General features: G+C 44.0%; 1 protein-coding gene across 1 annotated transcript in view; it reads left to right on the top strand.

The window, feature by feature from the left end:
* Positions 1-430: 430 nt before the first annotated feature.
* The window catches only part of LOC126203874 (trypsin-7-like), a 39,739-nt gene continuing 20,226 nt past the window's right edge, over positions 431-19,943 (top strand). The window contains exon 1 of the mRNA XM_049938254.1: positions 431-897. Coding sequence (XP_049794211.1) covers positions 508-897 — 390 coding nt within the window. The 5' untranslated portion in view covers positions 431-507. The remainder of the gene's footprint in view (positions 898-19,943) is intronic.

Here is a 19,943-nt window from a genome sequence, read left to right as displayed (position 1 = left end):
ACAGCATCTTCTTCCTGTCGGTTAAATTTCGCGTCTGTAGCACGTCATATTCGTGGTGTAGCAATTTTAATGGCCAGTAGTGTACACATCACTCCACTGCTGCGAGTTCATTGCGCTTTTGAGGGACACGTAACTGCCTGGTACCAGTCCTACACCACCAGCAGCCTTCAGAGGGAACAGTGTGCTCCGTTAACTGAGTGAGTGTGTGATTCTTCGTCTCACTTGAAGCCACACTTTCTACTTCCCAGTAATTGTATATCACATGAGATCTATACTTGAAAGCAATTGACCAGTGCAGACTAGATAAACGACCAGACGTCTAAACGTTTAACGATAACAAGGCACTTTATTATATCTATATGCATGTTATCGGCACTGGAGACACGATCTCGGCTGATGCTGAATGTCGCCAGAAGTCCCATTGTTCGCGGAGTAATCTGCGCCCTGACGGCGCCTGGGCGGTATAAAAGCGGCCGCTCCGCCCGTGCCTCGCACCCTGCCACTGCCATGACGCTGGCAGTCCTCGTCATCGCCGCGGCGTGTCTGCTGGCGCCGCCGTCGCTGGCGGCTCCCTGGCTCAGGACTCGCGGCCACGTGCTCGTCATCAACGGCACGGAGGCCGACATCGCCGACTTCCCCTGGATGGTGTCGCTGCAGATCCTGGACGACCACGTGTGCGGCGCCTCCGTCATCAGCAGCACGTGGGTGCTGACGGCGGCGCACTGCGTCTACGTGTGCCAGCTGTACGCCGACCGCCACAAGAGCATGCGCGCCGGCTCCTCCAGCCGTGCCAGTGGCGGCGTCCGCCTCGACGTCGCCCAGATGATCAAGCACGCCGACTTCCAGATGCCCACCGACGAGGACCCTGACGTCGACTACGACATCGGCGTCATCCAGGTGAGGGGACATATAACTGTACGTTAGTGGTGCTTTTCTGTCGCACCCTCGACCCTCACCACTAGTCAGCGTGACTGGTTGATGATGAAACGAGCCCACAGAACCTTGTTGTTGTTGTGGTCTTCAGTCCTGAGACTGGTTTGATGCAGCTCTCCATGCTGCTCTATCCTGTGCAAGCTTCTTCGTCTCCCAGTACTTACTGCAACCTACATCCTTCTGAATTTGCTTAGTGTATTCATCTCTTGGTCTCCCTCTACGATTTTTACCCTCCACGCTGCCCTCCAACACTAACTTTGTGATCCCTTGATGCCTCAGAACGTGTCCTACCAACCGGTCCATTCTTCTTGTCAAGTTGTGCCACAAACTTCTCTTCTCCCCAATTCTATTCAATACCTCCTCATTAGTTATGTGATCTACCCATCTAATCTTTAGCATTCTTCTGTAGCACCACATTTCGAAAGCTTCTATTCTCTTCTTGTCTAAACTATTTATCGTCCATGTTTCACTTCCATACATGGCTACACTCCATACAAATACTTTCAGAAATGACTTCCTGACACCTAAATCTATACTCGATGTTAACAAATTTCTCTTCTTCAGAAATGCTTTCCTAGCCATTGCCAGTCTACATTTTATATCTTCTCTACTTCGACCATCATCAGTTATTTTGCTCCCCAAATAGCAAAACTCCTTTACTGCTTTAAGTGTCTCATTTCCTAATCTAATTCCCTCAGCATCACCCGACTTAATTCGACTACATTCCATTATCCTCGTTTTGCTTTTGTTGATGTTCATCTTATATCCTCCTTTCAAGACACTGTCCATTCCGTTCAACTGCTCTCCCAAGCCCTTTGCTGTCTCTGACAGAATTCCAATGTCATCGGCGACCATCAAAGTTAATATTTCTTCTCCATGGGTTTTAATACCTACTCCGAATTATTCTTCTGTTTCCTTTACTGCTTGCTCAATATACAGATTGAATAACATCGGGGTAGGCTACAATCCTGTCTCACTCCCTTACCAACCACTGCTTCCCTTTCATGCCCCTCGACTCTTATAACTGCCATCTGGTTTCTGTACAAATTGTAAATAGCCTTTCGCTCCCTGTATTTTACCCCTGCCACCTTTAGAATTTGAAAGAGAGTATTCCAGTCAACATTTTCAAAAGATTTCTCTATGACCACAAATGCTAGAAACGTAGGTTTGCCTTACCAGCGCATTTAACCTGCACCATCGCTGCTCACCCGTTGCTCGATACGAATCTCGCCGGAAGATTTTTATGCCTCGAGTTGCGATCGTCGTTGCCAGTCACGAAGCTTGAACTGTGATTGCCTGTCTCAGACTCACGCTAGCAGACCCATTGTTTAAAGAACTACACCTCGTTTTACGCGCTTCCTCACACAGCAACTAAGTACTTTTATATCCCCACCCACGTTCCATACTCAGAAAGTCACTGTGTAGTGTGTGGTGGAGGGTACTTATTGTACCGCATATTGAGGTTTCTTCCCACTTCATTCACGTTTGCAGCACAGGAAAAGTAATTTCGTAAATTTCTCTGGAGATGTTGTAATTATTTGAGTCTTGTCTTCGCGATCGCTGTAATTGCTCTATGTAGGGGGCTCCCTTTATTTATATTCAATATTGTCTGACCGTCCTATTTGGTTTGGATCCCACACAATTGACCAGTATTCTAGGATGGTGTTTTATAAGCAGTATCCTTTGTACCTTGGCTGTTTTTCCTAGTGTCCTACCAATGAAACCACCATGTAAGATGGTAATGTTTGTTGTCAGCTTATGAGAGCTATATGCGGCGATTATAAACGTGTACATATTTCAGCCTTATTTGGACGCAACGTTACCTGGGAATACATGCATACGTATCACTGGAGTATTGTAGGGTTCCCGTTAATAGTTCAGCCGTGCACTACAAGCAGATATCGGCTACTAGGGTTGCGGAGGACGCGTGGTGTGCCCATATCGGTTTTTTAGGGTACAGAAGCCCCTCCAAAGACCTATAAGATGCATTCTGGGTCCAGAGAGTGTGACACTGGTCACAAATATTGGAGAAATAAAATGTTAACACAGTATTAATTAACAGTAGGAACATCTACATAAAAGTGTTGGAACTAGTCTCGCTTATAAACGAAAATAATTCCTACATAATACTACGGACAGAAGGCTGGCTCCAACTAGAAGTCAATAGCAATGAAATTCTGCATTCCGATTGGAATGTATATGGCAAAGATAGGCTGAACGTGATGGTAGAGGTGTTTTTTATTCCTATAAAAATACGGTGATATCTAGCGACGTTAGTACAGATTCCAAATGCGAAATAATTTGGGTGAAGACATGCGTTAAGGGTTGATCAAACATTGTTACGAATGCGCTTATAGACGTCCTGCCTCAGCGGTAGAAGTGGTGGAACAGCTAAGGGGAAACTTGGAGAATATTTCGGGCAAATTTCCTGGCAATGTGACTGTTTTATGTGAAGATTTTAACGTATCAGCTGCATACTGGTTTCGGACATAATCATGTTAAATTATTCTAAATGCTTTACATAAAATTACTGTGAGCAGTTAACCACTGAATCGACTTTTGAAGATAATATCTAAAACCTGCTAGTGGCAAATGGACCCTAACCTTTCGACTCATTTAGTGTGGAACAGGGAATCAGTGATCACAAGTCTATTACAGCATCACTGAATTAGGCACTAAGTAGGAAGACAAAGAAACAGATTTCAGTTTACCTGAGCAGTCAGCAAGAAAATGTCGTCTTCAGCACTACCAACACAGAGTATCAATGGAAAAAGTTCAGGAGTGCGCGGGATTAGCCGAGCGGTCGGGGGCGCAGCGGTCATCGACTGTGCGGCTCGTCCCGGCGGAAGTTCGAGTCCTCCCTCGGGCATGGGGGTGTGTGTTAGTCCGTAGGATAATTTAGGTTAAGTAGTGTGTAAGCTTAGGGACTGATGACCGTAGCAGTTAAGTCCCATAAGATTTCACACACAAAAAGTTCAAGAGCAAATGGTTCAAATGGCTCTGAGTACTATGGGACTTAACTTCTGAGGTCATCAGTCGCCTAGAACTACTTAAACCTAACTAACCTAAGGACATCACACACATCCATGCCCGAGGCAGGATTTGAACCTGTAACCGTAGCGGTCGCGCGGTTCCTGACTGTAGTGCCTAGAACCGCTCGGCCACACAGCCGGCGTTCAAGAGCATTCAGCACACAACAATCTTTAGAGAGGTATGTACAGAGGGATGAAAAGACCCGCCGATGTTCGACAGTCATGTTAGAATGCTGCTACTAACGTAAAGAGAGATTCACAGCAAATTTAAACGTAGCCAAGTCCCACGGACAGAGTTAATGAAGCCAAATTTAGCTTAAGGAGAGTCATGGGCGAAGTGTTAACAAAATTTCGAAAGTAAAATTCTGTATACTGACCTGATATAAAATACACTCCTGGAAATTGAAATAAGAACAACGTGAATTCATTGTCCCATGAAGGGGAAACTTTATTGATACATTCCTGGGGTCAGATACATCACATGATCACACTGACAGAACCACAGGCACATAGACACACGCAACAGAGCATGCACAGTGTCGGCACTAGTACAGTGTATATCCACCTTTCGCAGTAATGCAGGCTGCTATTCTCCCATGGAGACGATCGTAGAGATGCTGGATGTAGTCCTGTGGAACGGCTTGCCATGCCATTTCCACCTGGCGCCTCAGTTGGACCAGCGTTCGTGCTGGACGCGCAGACCGCGTGAGACGACGCTTCATCCAGTCCCAAACACGCTCAATGGGGGACAGATCCGGAGATCTTGCTGGCCAGGGTAGTTGACTTACACCTTCTAGAGCACGTTGGGTGGCACGGGATACATGCGGACGTCCATTGTCCTGTTGGAACAGCAAGTTCCCTTGCCGGTCTAGGAATGGTAGAACGATGGGTTCGATGACGGTTTGGATGTACCGTGCACTATTCAGTGTCCCCTCGACGATCACCAGTGGTGTACGGCCAGTGTAGGAGATCGCTCCCCACACCATGATGCCGGGTGTTGGCCCTGTGTGCCTCGGTCGTATGCAGTCCTGATTGTGGCGCTCACCTGCACGGCGCCAAACACGCATACGACCATCATTGGCACCAAGGCAGAAGCGACTCTCATCGCTGAAGACGACACGTCTCCATTCGTCCCTCCATTCACGCCTGTCGCGACAACACTGGAGGCGGGCTGCACGATGTTGGGGCGTGAGCGGAAGACGGCCTAACGGTGTGCGGGACCGTAGCCCAGCTTCATGGAGACGCTTGCGAATGGTCCTCGCCGATACCCCAGGAGCAACAGTGTCCCTAATTTGCTGGGAAGTGGCGGTGCGGTCCCCTACGGCACTGCGTAGGATCCTACGGTCTTGGCGTGCATCCGTGCGTCGCTGCGGTCCGGTCCCAGGTCGACAGGCACGTGCACCTTCCGCCGACCACTGGCGACAACATCGATGTACTGTGGAGACCTCACGCCCCACGTGTTGAGCAATTCGGCGGTACGTCCACCCGGCCTCCCGCATGCCCACTATACGCCCTCGCTCAAAGTCCGTCAACTGCACATACGGTTCACGTCCACGCTGTCGCGGCATGCTACCAGTGTTAAAGACTGCGATGGAGCTCCGTATGCCACGGCAAACTGGCTGACACTGACGGCGGCGGTGCACAAATGCTGCGCAGCTAGCGCCATTCGACGGCCAACACCGCGGTTCCTGGTGTGTCCGCTGTGCCGTGCGTGTGATCATTGCTTGTACAGCCCTCTCGCAGTGTCCGGAGCAAGTATGGTGGGTCTGACACACCGGTGTCAATGTGTTCTTTTTTCCATTTCCAGGAGTGTATTAAGTAATTTTGGTGTTATGTTAAATCAGTAAAGAGGTCGAAGTCATCTGTCCAGACATTCTGTGACCATAATATAAGTGAAACGAAGGACGACAGAAGATGCAGAAATACTAAACGCCACATTCCAAAACTGTTTCGCAGGGGAAGGTGAGACTGGTTTGAAGCAGCTCTCCATGCTACTCTATCCTGTGCAAGCTTCTTCATCTCCCAGTACTTACTGCAACCTACATCCTTCTGAATCTGCTTAGTGTATTCATCTCTTGGTCTTCCTCTACGATTTTTACCCTCCACGCTGCCCTCGCATGTTAAATTGGTGATCCCTTGATGCCTCAAAACATGTCCTACCAACCAATCCCCTCTTCTAGTCAAGTTGTGCCACAAACTCCTCTTCTCCCCAATCCTATTCAGTACCTCCTCATTAGTTATGTGATCTACCCATCTAATCTTCAACATTCTTCTGTAGCACCACATTTCGAAAGCTTCTATTCTCTTCTTGTCTAAACTATTTATCGTCCATGTTTCACTTCCATACATGGCTACACTCCATACAAATACTTTCAGAAAAGACTTCCTGACACTTAAATCTATACTCGATGTTAACAAATTTCTCTTCTTCAGAAACGTTTTCCTTGTCATTGCCAGTCTACATTTTATATCCTCTCTACTTCGACCATCATCAGTTATTTTTCTCCCCAAATACCAAAACTCCTTTACTGCTTTAAGTGTCTCATTTCCTAATCTAATTCCCTCAGTATCACCCGACTTAATTCGACTACATTCCATTATCCTCGTTTTACTTTTGTTGATGTTCATCTTATATCCTCCTTTCAAGACACTGTCCATTCCGTTCAACTGCTCTTCCAAGTCCTTTGCTGTCTCTGACAGGATTACAATGTCATCGGCGAACCTCAATGTTTTTATTGCATCTCCATGGATTTTAATACCTACTCCGATTTTTTTTTGTTTCCTTTACTGCTTGCTCAATATACAGATTGAATAACATCGGGGATAGGCTACAATCCTGTCTCACTCCCTTACCAACCACTGCTTCCCTTTCGTGTCCCTCCACTCCTATAACTGCCATCCGGTTCCTGTACAAATTGTAAATAGCCTTTCGCTCCTTGTATTTTACCCCTGCCACCTTTAGAATTTGAAAGAGAGTATTTCAGTCAACATTGTCAAAAGCGTTCTCTAAATCTACAAATGCTAGAAACGTAGGTTTGCCTTTCCTTAATCTATCTTCCAAGATAAGTCGTAGGGTCAAAATGGTTCAAGTGGCTCTGAGCACTATGGGACTTAACATCTGTGGTCATCAGTCCCCTAGAACTTAGAACTACTTAAACCTAACTAACCTAAGGACATCACACACATCCATGCCCGAGGCAGGATTCGAACCTGCGACCGTAGCAGTCGCGCGGTTCCGGACTGCGCGCCTAGAACCGCGAGACCACCGCGGCCGGCTCGTAGGGTCAGTATTGCCTCACGTGTTCCAAACTGATCTTCCCCTAGGTCGGCTTCTACCAGTTTGTCCATTCGTCAGTAAAGAATTCGCGTTTGCAGCAGTGACTTATTAAACTGATAGTTCGGTAATTTTCACATCTGTCAACACCTGCTTTCTTTGGGATTGGAATTATTATATTCTTCTTGAAGTCTGAGGGTATTTCTCCTGTTTCATACATCTTGCTCACCAGATGGTAGAGTTTTGTCAGGACTTGTTCTCCCAAGGCTGTCATCAGTTCTATTGGAGTTTTGTCTACTCTCGGGGCCTTGTTTCGACTCTAGACTTTCAGTGCTCTGTCAGACTCTTCACGCAGTATCATATCTCCCGTTTTACCTTCATCTACATCCTCTTCCACTTCCATAAGATTTTCCTCAAGTACGTCGCCCTTGTATAGACCCTGTATATACTCCTTCCATATTTTAATAAAATATTACGACAAAAATCTACAAGTGGCAGATGCAGTACATGAAGCAGATGTGGATACAAACTGACGAAATAATACGTCAGAGTGAGCAGTCCTATGAAACGCTCTTCCACAGAAACGGAGTTAACAAGATTGGGTCGATTCTTCGTATCTAACTGATCTGGTTCAGTAACGTTTGAACTAAACTCGAATACTTGTTGCGACATTTGCAACTGTATTGCTACGTGCTCTGGATAACATTAGAGATGTTGATAGAACTGGTGAAAGTATCTGCAATGTGGACAGTCTTCAAGGAGTGCAGGCGTATCTCTTCTTCTTTCTTCCAGTCAATAACCACATTTGCGTGGTCAACGAAGCATTATCCCTGTCGTCAGACGATGGAGAGAATATCTTTACGCTTCAAACAATGCAAGTAATCCATGCAACTAGCAACGCAAATAGCAGTAGGGTAGAGGCTCCTAGGAAGTAGAGAGGTGCCCGCATGACCAGCCGTGTCTCAGTAGAGAGCCTGCAGCGTAAATCTGACTGCAGGGTAAACGTCCTCAGCGAGTAGCGAGATACGGTGTGCCAACAGCGAGGCTGGGGCATAAACCTGCCCTTGAACCTGCACAGTCCCTTGTGGAACACCGCTGCTCGCATCTCGCTTCTGTCTGGGAGCCTTTCCCCTGCAGCTGTTCACATCGTTAGTTGGAGGGATATTGTCTGGCGACAACGATATTGGTCAGTTCCAGGCAAAAATATGTTGAGTGACGTGGACAAAGAAGAAATATGAATGTACACTTTGAATGTAGACTGTCCACATTGCGGATAATTACGCCAGTTCTACCAATAGCAAAATGTTATCCAGAGAACTTTCCCAGAAAATATCGAGGGTCACCACAGACGTTCCAGTTTAATTAAAATAATAGCTGACAAACCCGGCATTGCCCAGGCATTCATTTTGCCAGTTTTCTATAGGAAACGAAAACAAAAAAGTGAGTTTCTACTGAAGTATCGAAAAAATTTCAATTCCATGTATTGGCGAAGAAAACCTTTGAAATTATTAAACAGACTTACAAATATATAGTCATAATGTACAAATGTATAAGTGAAGTATCCAAATTAAGAAACACTATTCTGGGCAGTTTCTGTACGGGGGGGTGCAGGTACTGCGGGCGTCTACGATGCTGTTTTAGTAAACTTCTCTGTGGTAATGCCTTTTCATACATTGTATAGACGGCTATCGCTTTCGGCTACACTCGTTTGTGCTGACAGATGCCAGGGATTTCCATAAGTTGACTCGACTGCAGGAGTATCTTCATCTACATCTGCATCTGCATCCATACTCCGCAAGCCACCTGACGGTGTGTGGCGGAAGATACCTTGAGTACCTCTATCGGTTCTCGCTCCTATTCCAGTCTCGCACTCTTCGTGGAAAGAAAGATTGCCAGTATGCCTCTGTGTGGGCTCTAATGTCTCTGATTTTATCCTCATGGTCTCTTCGCGAGATATACGTAGGAGGGAGCAATATACTGCTTGACCCCGCGGTGATGATATGTTCTCGAAACTTCAACAAAAGCCTGTAAGCAGCTACTGAGCGTCTCTCTTGCAGAGTCCTCCACTAGAGTTTATCTATCATCTCCGTAACACTTTCGCGATTTCAAAATGATTCTGTAACAAAGCTCGTTGCTCTCCGTTGGATCTTCTGTACCTCTTCTATCAACCCTATCTGGTACCGATCCCACACCGGTGAGCAGTATTCGAGCAGTGGGCGAACAAGTGTACTGTAACCTACTTCCTTTGTTTTCGGACTGCATTTCCTTGGGATTCTTCCAATGAATCTCAGTCTGGCATCTGCTTTACCGACGATTATATTTATATGGTAATTCCATTTTAAACCACTCCTAATGCCTACTGCCAGATAATTTAAGAAATTAACTGCTTCCAGTTGCTAACTTGCTACATTGTAGCTAAATGATAAAGGATTTTTCTTTCTATGTATTAGCAGCACATTACACTTGTCTACATTGAGATTCAGTTTCCATTTCCTGCAAAAAAAAAAAAAAAATAAAAAAAATAAAATAAAATAAAATGGTTCAAATGGCTCTGAGTACTATGGGACTTAACTTATGAGGTCATCAGTCCCCTAGAACTTAGAACTACTTAAACCTAACTTACCTAAGGCCATCACGCACATCCATGCCCGAGGCAGGATTCGAACCTGCAACCGTAGCGGTCGCACGCTTCCAGGCTGTATCCCCTAAAACCTCTCGGCCACTCTGGCCGGCCAATCCCTGCACCATGCGTCAATTCGTTGCAGATTCTCCTGCATTTCAGTACAACTTTCCATTGTTACAACCTCTCGATATACTACAGCATCGTCCGCAAAAAACCTCAGTGAACTTCCGATGTTATCCACAAGCTCGTTTATATATATTGTGAATAGCATCGGTCCTATGACACTCCCCTGCGGCGCACCGGAAATCACGCTTACTTCGGAAGACTTCTGTCCATTGAGAATGACGTGCTGCGTTCTGTTATCTAGGAAGTCTTCAATTCAATCACGCAACTGGTCTGATGTTCCATATGCTCTTACTTTGTTCATTAAACGGAACTGTATCAAACGCCTTGCGGAAGTAAAGAAACACGGCATCTGCCTTGGAACCCATGTCTATGGTCCTCTGAGTCTCGTGGACGAATAGCACTAACTGGGTTTCACACGATCGTCTTTTTTGAAACCCATGCTGATTACTACAGAGTAGATTTCTAGTCTCCAGAAAAGTTATTATGCTCGAACATAATACGTGTCTCAAAATTCTACAACTGATTCTTAGCAGTGAAGAATGAATATATTAAAGATTCATGCACAATATTGCATTATTTCACGTATTTCTGTGTTTATGACTTCATATTTGTGTAGGTACTTTCAGTGGAACATATGGATACTGTCTGCGAAATGCGTTGCCAATATATTTAGCAGAAAAGAAACAACAAATTTAAACTTCATTCAATATGGCTGTTTTTCATGCATCTAAGTGATTATGACTTTATTTCCCTTGAATTTTGATAGGTAGGCGGTTCTGACCCTACAGCGATTGTTGCCTGGCGGTAAGGAATATGACCCCACAGCGATTGTTGCCTGACAGTAAGGAATATGATGTGTGTACAAATCGGCCCAGTGGTTTAGGAGGATGTGTGGCACTCTCTCTCTCTCTCTCTCTCTCTCTCTCTCTCTCTCTCTCTCACACACACACACACACACACACACACACACATACCTGCTTTTATAAGATGTATGAATTACCGAACTGGCGAACCAGAATAGTTAAACATATTCAGATTCGAACCAACAATATTAATTTAATTTCTATAGATGTGTGATTCGTAAGCCCACTCAGGCTGTGGTAACATATCTTCAGTTCGTGTCCACATATGTTTCACTTACTGCAGCATGTTTCAGTAATGCAAGCAAACGAGAAGGGCAAGTATAGAACAATGAAACACGCAAGTAATCTTAATTATCACAATCCAGAAACCAGTGATTTCCCTGAGACTTCGTATGATGACTGAGTATGTGAATACCTCCAGGGGATCCACACTGTAAATGGGCGATATAGGACAAGCACGCTACGGCAGCTGTTCCATATGGCCACGGTTCACGTGAGAGCAAGCTCCAACACGTCTCATAATTGATGCCCCTACATGTCAAAAAATCTCACTCACGTTCGAAATGCATTTACAGTCGTCGAATTTATATTTTCGGAATTCATCGGCACTATCAACAGGGCTCTATACACCAAAGCATTTAAATATTCCACCTAAATTATCTGGGAGGCCATAGTATTCGCGAACCTCGACAAATATACTAGTAGTCGAAAGGATGTTCATCAGCGCTCCGGTATCCGGAATGATGATAAAGTGAAACAAGAGAGGTTTATCGTTTCGTAACTAACACCTCACTTGCCGTGTTTCCGAATAATCGCAAACTTAGACATTAACAGTGTCGTAACATTAGCACGACTGCGCTTATGCATACGTCGTATCTGGGAAAGCATTGGTTTTAGGACCCATCTCTACCAGGATTGTCTGCTTGTTTCGTTGTACTCTACTCCCCTTTAATTTGTAACTGAAACGCAATTTAATGTAATAATGTAATACATCCTATATATCGGCTGCTTTTAGATTTTCATCCTGACATTTTACGAAAGAAAAAAAAAAACAATAAATTAGGTCAAACCGAGGAACTGATTCCTAAAAATTATTACATTAATATAATCTGGGATGAGGCGGTTGTGATACTCTGTATGCCTTTTGTCATAGCTAGCTTTGTTTCCACAATCAGCTGAAATACGAGGGCAGTTCAATAAGTAATGCAACACATCTTTTTCTGAAACAGGGGTTGTTTTATTCAGCATTGAAATACACCAGGTTATTCCCCAATCTTTTAGCTACACAACACTATTTTTCAACGTAATCTCCATTCAATGCTACGGCCTTACGCCACCTTGAAATGAGGGCCTGTACGCCTGCACGGTACCATTCCACTGGTCGATGTCGGAGCCAACGTCGTACTGCATCAATAACTTCTTCCTCATCCGCGTAGTGCGCCCCACGGATTGCGTCCTTCATTGGGCCAAACATATGGAAATCCGACGGTGCGAGATCGGGGCTGTAGGGTGCATGAGGAAGAACAGTCCACTGAAGTTTTGTGAGCTCCTCTCGGGTGCGAAGACTTGTGTGAGGTCTTGCGTTGTCATGAAGAAGGAGAAGTTCGTTCAGATTTTTGTGCCTACGAACACGCTGAAGTCGTTTCTTCAATTTCTGAAGAGTAGCACAATACACTTCAGAGTTGATCGTTTGACCATGGGGAAGGACATCGAACAGAATAACCCCTTCAGCGTCCCAGAAGACCGTAACCGTGACTTTACCAGCTGAGGGTATGGCTTTAAACTTTTTCTTGGTAGGGGAGTGGGTGTGGCGCCACTCCATTGATTGCCGTTTTGTTTCAGGTTCGAAGTGATGAACCCATGTTTCATCGCCTGTAACAATCTTTGACAAGAAATTGTCACCCTCAGCCACATGACGAGCAAGCAATTCCGCACAGATGGTTCTCCTCTGCTCTTTATGGTGTTCGGTTAGACAACGAGGGACCCAGCGGGAACAAACCTTTGAATATCCCAACTGGTGAACAATTGTGACAGCACTACCAACAGAGATGTCAAGTTGAGCACTGAGTTGTTTGATGGTGATCCGTCGATCATCTCGAACGAGTGTGTTCGCACGCTCCGCCATTGCAGGAGTCACAGCTGTGCACGGCCGGCCCGCACGCGGGAGATCAGACAGTCTTGCTTGACCTTGTGGCGATTATGACACACGCTTTGCCCAACGACTCACCGTGCTTTTGTCCACTGCCAGATCACCGTAGACATTCTGCAAGCGCCTATGAATATCTGAGATGCCCTGGTTTTCCGCCAAAAGAAACTCGATCACTGCCCGTTGTTTGCAACGCACATCCGTTACAGACGCCATTTTAACAGCTCCGTACAGCGCTGCCACCTGTCGGAAGTCAATGAAACTATACGAGACGAAGCGGGAATGTTTGAAAATATTCCACAAGAAATTTCCGGTTTTTTCAACCAAAATTGGCCGAGAAAAAAAATGTGTTGCATTACTTATTGAACTGCCCTCGTAAGTGCCTGTTTAAAATCGTCAGTTGTTCTCACTCTTGTTGTCCCCTCGTAAGTTCGCAACAAACATTTCTTTCTTGTAGATGGAGGTTTCATTGATAGGATACTCGGATAATGCAGTCAATCTACAGGGAAATAACTTACAAAACAATCGTCCGACCCATAGTAGAATATCGTTGACGTGTGTTGGATCCATATCAGATCACAGATGGGACTTTCAGCACAAACCGACTGCACACAAGGAAGGGTTGCTGCAGTGGTAACATGTTTGATCCCCCAAGAGAGTGTCATGGAAATGCAGAAAAAACCGAGCTGGCAAGTGTTTCGAGGTAGATACAGACTATCTCAACATATATTAACAGTTACATGTTTTCAAAGCAGACAGTTTGACAATATAAAAATCATTACACGACTTTTTTAAATCATGACAATCATATTACTGCGAACAAAAAAGAAATGAAATAATTATTTTTCGCCTAGCAAGTTGAGATCTACTTACTGTTTATTCTAAATGGCATTATTTCAAGGCCACAGCAATAATGTAGACTCATAAATCCAGAAATTTCACAGATGTGCCGTTGCTGGTCCAGCGCTGCAGATGAACGACTTCATATGTATGTTTGAAATGATCTTTTAACTTCAAAATGACAAACAAAAACTTTAAATAATCTTGGCTTGACGAGTGTTATTCTTCAGTACATAAACAACATCAAATCGATGCACTGAACCACAGAGGCATCGCAGCTGCTGCCTCACTGAATCAATGTTAGCACCTTCACCTTACGTAAAAACAGTGGAGTGCCATCTTGGAAACATACGTACGACTGTCGTCTTCTAGAGTGTTTCCCACGACTCTCACCACAACAACTATCCAGATTTGTTTTGCTGTGGGTGCTCCCCTCCGCCCCCCCCCCCCCCCCACACACACACACACACTTTTCCGTCTGCCTCGCCGTTCAGCGGAGGCTGCTGCGTGTATTCTAGTGGCTACTGACGTCACTCCCACAGCGTCAGGACTACGATGTGTCTAATGGTTCAAAAAGTAAACTGTAATCTAAGTTGGTAACTAATAACTGTTCTGTGTATCCAAATGACAATGGGAATCCCTCACAACCTGTAATTTCTCACCGGGTAGAAATTCTGTTTATGGTGTTTTGATTGTGTTTAAAATGGTAGGAACAGTAAAAAATATACAAAATCAAAAATCACTATAAAAATACCAAAAGAAACATTAAAGAGAATATTATGATGATATACATGATATACATCAAACGATTCCATTAGCTCAGGTGATTATAAAACTTTCATTGATTCCGTTTATGTAAAGTCTAATGAAACTTATTGAGATGGCTTTTTTGATGCTTTTGTTAACTAATAGTAATTAAAGCATCGTATTTAAGTGAAAATAGTTTTCAGATTCGAGGTATTTCGAACTCCTATTCCGACCGAAATACATCATTTGCGTCAAAAGGCTTTTCTAGAAAATGTGAAAAAGTAATACGAGCAAGGTTTTTGTATCAGGATTTGTAGGATTAGCTGACCCACAGCAAAAACTATTGCGCTAATGCGAATACGAGGTGGTTTCGACTTCATATACATGTTAGTAAGGCTGTGGAAAATTTCTAAACTAGAAACCAAATATCTAATTTTTAACCATATGAAGATATCTGATAAAGTAAAGTTATTCGAATAAATAAATAACAGCAACAGCTGTCGTAAGAACATTTATTGAACCACTGGTTCACAAGTAGTCCACGACTATAAAGTCATCTCCTCTGACGCCAAACAGTTGAAATAAAGAAGATGCAAAAAGCCTTTTTTTAACCTACATAGGGTAAGCTATCTGACACAACTTTTAATTACATTATAAATAACGAGAGAGAGATCACAGACCTTTTTAAATGTGGAAGCCGACCCTCAATAAAAAATAGATGTCACCTATTCTCAAGCAGATCATAGCATGACAAAGTGATAAAGAAGGATACCCAGAAGAAAATGAAGACTCATCCTGAGAACCCCTCCAAAAGAAACAGTGCTTTCACAAGCAGCGGTGAGAGGACATATGAAGAGAGGCCCGGCCCACAGCAAAGCAGGTACTGGCAATTCAGGAGTAATACACTGAAGTACTACCCTGTCACTCAAGCGCGAAATAATGAACCCAGCTATGGCAGGTCGTAACCTCGATAGTTATATGAATGTGTCAGAATGCCACTTTAATCTAAATTAACATTAAAATTATTGTACCTGCCAGCAAGGAAGCTAGGGTGACTGTACAACGAAACATTGGCACAGATAACATATTAATGAAGAATATGTAAGGTGGCAGAATAAATGAAGGTCAGATTCGCACCTTACATGAGAACTTCATACATCTCAATGGGAAGGTGAATGTGGCACCTCTCTTAATTCGGCGGTAATGAGCAAATTTGCTTACAAGGGAACCTCCCCATCGCACCTCCCTCAGATTTAGTTATAAATTGACACAGTGGATAGGCCTTGAAAAACTGAACACAGATCAATCGAGAAAAGAGGAAGAAGTTGTGTGGAACTATGAAAAAATAAGCAAAATATAAAAACTGAGTAGTCCATGCGCAAGATAGTCATCATCAAGGACAATGTAAGTTTAGGAGCGCCGTGGTCCCGTGGTTAGAGTGCGCAACTGCTAAACGAGAGGTCCTTGGTTCGAGTCTTCCCTCCAGTGAAAACTTTACTTTCTTTATTTTCGCAAAGTTACGATCTGTCCGTTCATTCATTGACGTCTCTGTTCAGTGTAATAAGTTTATTGTCTTTGTTTTGCGACCGCACCGCAAAACCGTGCGATTAGTAGACGACAGGACGTGCCTCTCCAATAGGAACCGAAAACATTTGATCGCAAGGTCATAGGTCAACCGATTCCTCCACAGGAAAGCGCGTCTGATATATTCTATACGACACTGGTGACGGCATGTGCGTCACATGACAGGAATATGTTGTCGACCCACCTAACTTGCACACTTGACGAATGGGAAAAAAGATTCTTCTACCTTGCCCGATTTAGGTTTTCTTGTGGATGTGATAATCACTCCCAAGAAAGTGATGAAAACATAAGAGTTTGTCAGATAAACTGCAACAAATGAATGCAACAGTTTCACAGTCGCACAGTTTTCCCTGTGCTCTGTCAAAACATATGTTTTTTACGTTTTCAAATGTTTCTGTGTGTAGACCGTCAGATCCTGCATATGTCCAAGCAAATCTGAACATGGCCTGGAATTTTGGAGAGCGAAGTTGATTATGTGTGAGTACCTGAACTTTGATAATTGTCTGAAAATAGAAAATTAAACTTTTCACTCAAGAGAATACTTCAACCAAGGACCTCTCGGTCCGCAGCTTCTCACGCTAACCAAGGGACCACGGCGCTAGTAAGCTCACACTTTCCGTGATGTTGCTTACCTTGCGCACGGACTACTCAGTTCGTATATTTTGCTTATTTTTTTCATAGTTCCGCAGAACTTCTTCCTGTTTTCTCGATTGATCTGTGTTCAGTTTTTCAAGGCCTCTCCATGTGACAACTTATAACTAAATCTGAGGGGGGTGCGATGGGGAGGTTCCCTTGTTAGCAGTATGTAATGCAAAAAGGGATGACATTCAACCGATGCTAATTAACACACCGTTCCTATAATGCATGTTTGAGCAGAAGGTCAAACAAGCAGCGATAGGTGCTTTAGTTTGGAATTCAGAAGGACGTCGCAGAGGCAAGGCCACGCTACAGGGGGAACCACGGAAACTACTTGAAGGCGTGTCCCAGGCGGAAAGTCGAGTACTGGCCAGGTGACAGATGGGGAGAGCGAGTATAACGGCGCATATGAGGGAGGACAGGAAAGAAAGCTTTTAGAAAACTGCATTTCGAAATTCCAAAGGGATACGAAACAAGACCAGTGACGCATTTTCGATCATGTGTCCAGCAAGTGGTACACACATGAGAGAATCAATTTACGCTTTTAGGCATTTGGAACAGGCACAAAACTTCCGATTGGCAGAAACGCGCTAGGAAGGAGAAAGGAGCCAAAGTTTCGACGCAATTTAATGGTAGTGGCCTTGCGATTGGTAGAGAGAGTTTCCACAAAATAAGAGGAACGATCCTATTGGTCGAAAAAAGCTGTGACGTGAAGAACGAAAGAACCCAGGTGGGGAGAGAGTTCGGCTACGAGTAAGACAAGACGGAAATTTTCAGGGACTCTTCTCTGAAGTGGCGTCAAGTGCTGAATGGAGCGCATAACGCTCTGTATCACGCAGAGGAGTAATTTGTGTGAACACTGCGTTCATAGTGGCTGATATCCAGCTAGAAATTAGCTGTAGCATCGTTTAGCTCCAACTGTGGAGAAACGAACCAGTCAATTAGTTAACTGTTCTTGTGAGAACTGAGGGGGCGTTATAATATGTACACTGCTCCAACCATTCGCGTGTATATCGCCACTTTCTAAGACCGTGGATGAGTACATGTTCTCTCGCGTAACGAGAAGCATAGGGAAAGTTTCTGCTGGAAAATTCAGTGAAGACTTTAGTTTTAGTAAAGACTTTAGTTTTATAGAAATTTCAGCGGAAGAGAGCAGCCTAGCAGATGGCAATTCATGAATACATGTTCTCTCGCATAACAGAAAACATAGGGAAAGTTTCTGCTGGAAAATTCAGTAGAGACTTTTGTTGTGGCGTAACAAGACAGCCACGCCACTCGGAAGTAGCCGAAAGGCACGCGTTAACTCACGCAGGCTAGTAGATAGGTCTGAAACAGGATACGTAATGAATGCTATAAAGAGAAGTACGTAGCTGCTGGAATACTTAACTTTAATCCATCATTGTTGTACATCGCTCTTGACGATACAAGTGAGACTCTTTAGATACAAGCTATGTAATGCTAATGGCGCCTGACTTAGCTGAAGGCTATTCTAACTATCTGCTCTACAAATGAGCGAGGCTTCGTCAGTGTGCATCGCTAGCTACGTCGTCCGTACAACTGGGGCGAGTGCTAGTCCGTCTCTCGAGACCTCCCGTGTGGTGGCGCTCGGTCTGCGATCACTGTCAGTGGCGACACGCGGGTCCGACATGTACTAATGGACCGCGGCCGATTTAAAGCTACCACCTAGCAAGTGTGGTGTCTGGCGGTGACACCACAACTTCAGTTTTAGTAAAGACTTCAGTTTTATAGGAATTTCAGCGGAAGAGAGCGGCCTAGCAGATGGCAGCTCATCGCAGCATAAGGAAAATACAGCGTGCAGAGGTGCTGACTTGTAGGTTCACCACCTTGCGTCCACTGTAAACTCGAGCAACCTTGGGTAATCTTTTGCTCAATTTGTCACACAACTAACCATCCACTGTAGACTTGATTGTTATCCTAAAAGCAGTACCGAACTTTGAACCGCAATCGCACTATTTCCGTAGTACTGACCAACATCGTAACGTGAGTGTAGGAACGGTTTTGTAAAGAAATCTTTAGTTAAACTTTAATACTGTAGTGTTTAGGATACTTTAACCTTCTGACAGTTAATGTTTAACATTGTTGTGTTTAGGATTATTTCACTGTTTGATGTTGGCGTTATCCTGCCAACTGTTTTTTGTTGTCACATTGAAAACTGTATAAAAGAGTGTAATTTTGTGCTAATATCAAAGACCTTGTAAAAAATAACTAGACTCACTGATGGCGCTGCAGTCGCGGGATAATTTGAACCTTCGGCTGGACGCCATTATAGTGGTTGTAGTCTGATGTGTTGTGTAGTACTGTTGTTTATGAAGACCCTGATTCAACGTTGTATATCTGTTGGGACGTACATACAGTATTTGTTACTCGTAATTCTACTGTCTGTACGTCCCAATCAAAAGAAGTACTATGGTGAAGAGTCGTGCAGCGATTAATTGTACAAATAAATTCGAGAAAGGAACGAATATTACATTTCACAGGTACGTGGATATTTTAAGTTGTTTTGTATGTCAGTGCACTTGCTTGATAAATGTTTTTGTAACACGGTATTAGCATAATATCTGTGCATCTATTTGCAGGTTTCCTTTCTCAAAACCACAGCTGTTATAAAAATGGTTACACGCTATCAGGACGCAACATTTCCGACCGACAGAATACCATTTTATATGTTCTGACCATTTTGAAGAAAGTTGGCTGATCTGTAGTGTTTTCATGGTCTAGGTTAGGTTGAAACTTGATAATTTGGTCGTGAGTTGCCAAAGCACTACGCCATATATAACGCACTTCTCGTCATAAAATCTAAAGCAAGGTAGAGTCAGAAAATATCTATTAATATAGTGGGCAAATCTTCGAGTATTTTGATGCATTTTGCGTACATCTATCGTAAATGAACTACGAAAAATGCTAGGGGTCCAGTACGTAACTTTTAGCTACGGCAGATTCCATGTAGTACGTAAGATAAATTCATAAACAGTGACTAGTTGCTGTTTGTTCATAAATTAAGAAGTATATTGTAGTAACGTATTTAAATGAGGCATTATGTTTGTGACCTAACTCAAGGGGAGCCATTTTATAACCAAAAGCGATGTATAAACATTCGAACTCGGCGCGTCAGTTTACC

Source organism: Schistocerca nitens, chromosome 9 (genome assembly GCF_023898315.1).
Source record: "Schistocerca nitens isolate TAMUIC-IGC-003100 chromosome 9, iqSchNite1.1, whole genome shotgun sequence".
Classification (NCBI taxonomy): domain Eukaryota; kingdom Metazoa; phylum Arthropoda; class Insecta; order Orthoptera; family Acrididae; genus Schistocerca; species Schistocerca nitens.
The sequence above is the reverse complement of the archived record's forward strand: the minus strand, read 5'-3'. Positions and strand labels throughout refer to the sequence as shown.